This window comes from Centruroides sculpturatus, unplaced genomic scaffold (genome assembly GCF_000671375.1).
Source record: "Centruroides sculpturatus isolate CEXI.00-Female unplaced genomic scaffold, Cexi_2.0 scaffold30, whole genome shotgun sequence".
Taxonomy (NCBI): Eukaryota; Metazoa; Arthropoda; class Arachnida; order Scorpiones; family Buthidae; genus Centruroides; species Centruroides sculpturatus.
The window spans coordinates 904,543-911,171 of record NW_019384755.1 but is presented as its reverse complement, the minus strand read 5'-3'; the positions used below and the strand labels follow the sequence as shown (position 1 = coordinate 911,171).

Below are 6,629 nucleotides of genomic sequence, written 5' to 3'. Positions count from 1 at the left end.
AATCCTACAATTTTTTGTTTATAACGTAGTTTATACGGATTATTTTCAAAAAAATATACGTATTTTGGAAATGTTGAGTCGAATTAGTCTAGAATCGATTAATTTTATGAAAGAAAACCTTTCAAACAGCCGTAGTCCGTAAACTATGATTCCTACAAAATTGATTCATAAAGAATGGAACGTATCTACCGTCTTATAGGGGGATCTACTGTAGTAGAAAACATGTACTAAAATGTATTAAAATTTCAGCAAAACTCAGGATGTTGAGTTTGGATATCTATTAGTTTTGTTGACATCAATATTCAATTTAAAAATAATACCTCATCAAACCTTTAACCGGTATTAAATTTGATTAAGATTAGATGCAAACGTTTTCGGATCCTTTCCTGGGTCCTTTCTCAAGCACAGATTCTTCTTTAAAATTCGTTAAAAAGACCAGTAGAACGAACTTCTTTTGAATGCGACGTTCGAAAAAATATAAATCCTTCAGAACAACATTTCAAAAGTCAAACTAACGTGCATCACGTGCATTCCAGTATTCCGTAAACAACAAGGAATGTTGTTTACGGAATACTGGAATGCACATGAATACTGGAATGCACGTTAGTTTGACTTTTGAAATGTTGTTCTGAAGGATTTATATTTTTTCGAACGTCGCATTCAAAAGAAGTTCGTTCTACTGGTCTTTTTAACGAATTTTAAAGAAGAATCTGTGCTTGAGAAAGGACCCAGGGAAGGATCCGAAAACGTTTGCATCTGATCTTAATCAAATTTAATACCGGTTAAAGGTTTGATGAGGTATTATTTTTATATTAATCCGGTGTTTGAAGATTTTTATTTTTAATATTCAATTTAATTCTAACATTTCTAAACCTAAAACAATCTGCTTGACTCATTGTATATAACTAAATCACTAGTTTGAGCCAAACACCTCAGGACATCTCTCAAGGTATCCTGGGGCTATAGTCTGCTGTGTGAGATCTACTTGCAAGATAAGACTTGTAATGCCTGATGGGATAGGTATATGTCATCATCTTGCTAGAACTCACTGAAGCTAAGTCTGCAGTGCGAGAAGTGATTGTGATTATCCGTTACATTTAACTCTACTCGCCTTCCCACTACACAATGAGAACTCACCTGGCCACTCACTAATCTCATGATTTCTTTTCATCAATGTTTTTTTTGTTTCTTGTTACCTTTGAAATCATTTAATACATACAAAAATGTTTCATAAATTAAATCATTTGGTTGTAGACTATTGATAGACATGTTATATTTTCATTTAATATGAACACATTTTTAATATAACTTTTTAAATTAAGTTTTAAATATGCTTGCCAAAGATTTAATTGCACATTACAACAGGGGTTTTTTAATGATTCAAATAGTTTTTCTGAGTTCACTATTAAATATTTCAATATTTAAAATTCTATGCTATATATTAATATACAAATATTAGAAACTCATTAGTTTAATTTTAACCAGCAATGTAATGTTCCAATGAGTTATATTTTTATTGATCTACAACACACACACACACACACGTATATATATAGTATGAATTAAATTTTATAGGCCTATAATTTTCCTATAACAAATTAATTCATTATTAAAACTACCAATTACATTATTTAGTTATTATTTATAACTAACAAATATAGCCCATCTTTACTTTTCTCTATTTATCTGTGATTTTAGAGCACCAATGACATTGGCATTCAGTAAAATATTGAAATCCTCCTATAATTTTACCTATCTTTTGTTGTAAATGATATGATATCTAGAAAATTTTATATATTTTTATGTTCATCCCAAAAATTAATTATTAGTTTGAGCTGCCTCACCATCACTAGCTTCTCTGCTATATTACTAAATAACTTCACTTGCAACTCCTTCAGTTTGTATTGTGCTTTCCTATTGGCTAAATAAAAGCAAAAGTTGTTTTAGTCTGAAAGCAGCAACTTTATACAATTGTAATTGTCCCTGTCACCAAGCGGACTTGCAAACTAGTTGATGTCCAACTTCAACTTACAATAATGAGTTCAGTCAATTGTGACATCATCAAACATGGTTCAACAACTTCTCATATAGCAGAGTAGAGCCCGAGATGACTAAATGGGTATATGCAACCTTAAAAGACTTCCATTAAATCTAAATTTTGATATCAATTTTTTGGCAAGAATGTATAGCAATAAAATCAAATTTTTTTATTTAAAATAATGAAAATGACTTTGATCTTCCTAGCCACACACTTTAGATGGTAAAAGAGCTTGCGATGTGTTTGTCTTTTTCTGAAGCCATATTGTGGTTGCTGGATAATATACTGAAGTAGTTTTAACTATTCTTGAAACAATTGTTGATTAACTACCGATATTCTGACATAAATCATTGTTGTCACCAGTTTAAATGTATAACAAAGAGACATGATATATTTCTGGATTGTTAGAGGATCCTTTACATCACATTTATTCTATTGTGATACCAAACCAAAGAATACTTCCCAATACAAAGACAATAACTTAGTCGATTATTTCTAGCCTTGATCCTGAACAGAGTTGATATGGTGCCATTAAAGCTTATATGTTACTAGCTTACCCGTCGCGCATTGCTGCGATCTCAGAAGAAATGAAATTCANGTGCTACACTTTGTTATATGTAACAGCCGGAAAAGTAAAAATTATCGAATACATATTTATATATTACTTAGAGGAGTCTTTTAGCTTTGAAATAAAAAGTTTCTATGTTCTATCTTTATTAGAACTCTATTTCTTGAATCTTTTATTCTGAGGTCACGTGATGACATCAGAATTCCCGGGTCTATTTCGGTAACAGGTCCGACCCTGGTCAGAGTCAGAAGTGGATGGTAAGGAAAAGTCGAAGTCAGATGGTAAGGAAAAGTTGAGTCAGTAGATTTTTACGCAACTCCACAGCCCTGATTTATTTTATACTAATCAGCCAAATTAGTTATAACATTTACTTGGTAAATGTTATGACCATCCTCATACTGTCAGAAAGGAAAATACCTTGTCCTTTCTGACAAGTATGAGGATGGATGTTTTGCACATGATTTGCAGTTTGTGCCAACTGTTGCAGCTTTGTTTTTTCCAAAGTATTCATAGTTGGTTGACATCTGAAATTGTAGTCAGGAGGGAAACAGACTTACTTTTGTTGCTCAACACCTTGACAACAGGACCAACAGGGAACATGGAGAATAGGTAGTACTGGTTCAAGATGAAAACTGTTTTCAGTCAGTAGAAATTAAATTTGTACTGTTTTTATCACTATTGTAGCACATATGGCTAAAAATTATCTTCTAACTTTTAAATGTTTGAAATTTTAAAATAATTTAAACACATTGTTTGATGCATTCTATATTTGCATTGTACTGGTCAAAAGACTGAGAAAGACCATGATTATGGTCAAAAACATTAGTTTTAATTAAAATTTGTCATTACTGGGATATAATAAGGTTCTCATGGGTTGATTAGAAATTAATGCATTTATTATATATATTAAGGCCATGCCTAAAATATTGCAAACATAATGTCCAGAAGCAAGATGGAAACCAGAACAGCCTCCAATTCTTTTGAAGATAGACGGACAAGTAATGTGATGTCTGACACAAATTGGGATTTCACATTTGGAGGTGAATATCTTGAAAAGGATCTCACGTCAGACTTTTCTTTACTCTTTATCAATAAATATCATTAGAATGTCCGACCACCATGCTAGGCAGTCTGTTAAACACACAATAGACATAGCAGAGCACACATCACAATTCCCTATAGCAGCGGAAGTAAACTGATTTCTGAGGGCCATATCTCACAAAGGATCACATTTAGAAGTATGGATCCTTTGACTTTCTTATTCCCATGGGCATGCTCTACAGTTCTGCTAAGGTCCCAACAGTGTCATTCACATCTGCAATCTTACCAAATAAAGCATTTCATGTTTATCATATTTTAATTTTCAAATAGATGGAATACATTTTACCCATTTCTGATATTAAATTACATATAAATGCATTAAGATAAAATTGCACTCTGAATTATTATAATACATTCAATTTAATAAACTTTATAATTCAGTAATTTTTTGAAAAAATAACAAAGCTTATTATATTATTAATGCTACGATCAAAAATCAAATCAATTTTAGTAGCAGTAAGAATCGCAAAATGCCTTCCGCCATTTTCGCGCTCACCTTTGACAATCTTTCGACGAGAGACGCTTTCACTCCTCCTTTGTCCAAACCTCTCTTTTCTAATTCTAATCTCAAATCAACAACTCTTAAATCTGCGAGTTTACGCAAAACGCAATCCGGTTCCTCGGCCATTAAATTATTACTTTTTGTTTTCCTTTCCCTTAAAACTAATGAAAAGACAATGGTTAGTCCACAATTTGAAATCGATCAAACACACAGTAAAATGCTCGTATACACACGCGCCATCTATCGTAGGATAAATGTACTATGCCAGAAACCTTCGCGGGAGTATATTAAACAACTTCCCAAAGTTTCACAGCAATCAAATAAATGGTGTGGTAATGCATAAAGGACAGACAGTAAAGGACAGACAGACACACACACACATTCATTTTTATATATATAGATTATGTTTGGCTAGGTGCTTTCTTTTTCTTAGTCTTTTTTGAATGCATGTCAAAATTCAATTACTGATTAAACCAATAACCATACCCAACAGGAAAATACATGAAAATAAATATCACACAAATACCTTAAGAAAGCTCCAGAAAATATTTTTTCTTTAATCAAGAATATTTTTGAACCAGTTTGATGGTTAAACTTCAGTTGCTTACAACTCTATTCAAAGTTGAATTATCAAACTGGTTTGAAAACATTGATTTAAAGAAAAAATTTTTGCTGGAGATTTCTTAAGATATTTGTTTGATTTATTTCAGGGCTGTGAAGTTAGAGTCGTGGAGTTTTGGTGTTTTAGCCGGAGTCGTCAAAAAATCCGCCAACTCCGACTCCTTTTTACTTACCAACTTGTTATGTATATAAAACGGAAAAGTATTGGAATTGTGTCAAATTTGACCCTCCAAGTTTTTTTTGCAAATCTACACGTTTGGAGACCTCCCGAACACCTCAAAAAGGTCAATAAAAGGGGAAAAAGTGTGTGTGTGTGTGTGTGTGTGTGTGTGTGGGAGTCTAATTTGTTTAATTTCTTTATTACATAATACTATTAAATTTTGGTTCTTAATTAAAGGTCGACAGGGTGAAGACATAAAAGGAGTCATGTGTCATATGTCTTCATGAATATTTTACTCGTTATTAGTGTTCAAAATTTAAAAAAATAAAATAAAACTTGTCTCTATCCTCAAAGTAAGCTTTTTTTTGTCATTTTATAATAGTACAGTAAAACCCGTTAAGATGTTCTCGCCTAAGATGTTAGAATGTGTATGGGGACACGATTTAGTTCAACCACTTTGACGCTTAATAATTAACTGCTGTGTTAAACCATCTGACTCCAACTCTGACCACTTTGACCACAGAAATTATTAGGCTTCAAACAGGGTGAACAAAATCATGTCCCCCCCACACAATCTAACATCCACACATATAGAAAAAACCTCAAATCTTTTGCTTAATTAACTTGAAATTTCAACATGTTCTGAGTCCAAAAATGTAAAAATTTGGGAGGGGCCATTTTTTGACCAAGTGCTACACTTTGTTATATGTAACAGCCGGAAAAGTAAAAATTATCGAATACATATTTATATATTACTTAGAGGAGTCTTTTAGCTTTGAAATAAAAAGTTTCTATGTTCTATCTTTATTAGAACTCTATTTCTTGAATCTTTTATTCTGAGGTCACGTGATGACATCAGAATTCCCGGGTCTATTTCGGTAACAAGTCCGACCCTGGTCAGAGTCAGAAGTGGATGGTAAGGAAAAGTCGAAGTCAGATGGTAAGGAAAAGTTGAGTCAGTAGATTTTTACGCAACTCCACAGCCCTGATTTATTTTATACTAATCAGCCAAATTAGTTATAACATTTACTTGGTAAATGTTATGACCATCCTCATACTGTCAGAAAGGAAAATACCTTGTCCTTTCTGACAAGTATGAGGATGGATGTTTTGCACATGATTTGCAGTTTGTGCCAACTGTTGCAGCTTTGTTTTTTCCAAAGTATTCATAGTTGGTTGACATCTGAAATTGTAGTCAGGAGGGAAACAGACTTACTTTTGTTGCTCAACACCTTGACAACAGGACCAACAGGGAACATGGAGAATAGGTAGTACTGGTTCAAGATGAAAACTGTTTTCAGTCAGTAGAAATTAAATTTGTACTGTTTTTATCACTATTGTAGCACATATGGCTAAAAATTATCTTCTAACTTTTAAATGTTTGAAATTTTAAAATAATTTAAACACATTGTTTGATGCATTCTATATTTGCATTGTACTGGTCAAAAGACTGAGAAAGACCATGATTATGGTCAAAAACATTAGTTTTAATTAAAATTTGTCATTACTGGGATATAATAAGGTTCTCATGGGTTGATTAGAAATTAATGCATTTATTATATATATTAAGGCCATGCCTAAAATATTGCAAACATAATGTCCAGAAGCAAGATGGAAACCAGAACAGCCTCCAATTCTT

At 32.4% G+C, this 6,629-nt stretch overlaps 1 protein-coding gene across 2 annotated transcripts in view; it reads right to left on the bottom strand.

The window, feature by feature from the left end:
• Positions 1-6,629, bottom strand: part of LOC111628688 (SAFB-like transcription modulator) — a 77,330-nt gene that overhangs the window by 69,852 nt on the left and 849 nt on the right. The window contains exon 2 of one of the 2 annotated variants that reach the window (XM_023372516.1): positions 4,204-4,357. In XM_023372516.1, the coding sequence (XP_023228284.1) occupies positions 4,204-4,335 (132 nt within the window). In that variant the 5' untranslated portion in view covers positions 4,336-4,357. The remainder of the gene's footprint in view (positions 1-4,203; positions 4,358-6,629) is intronic. The other variant, XM_023372517.1, reaches the window with a different exon arrangement.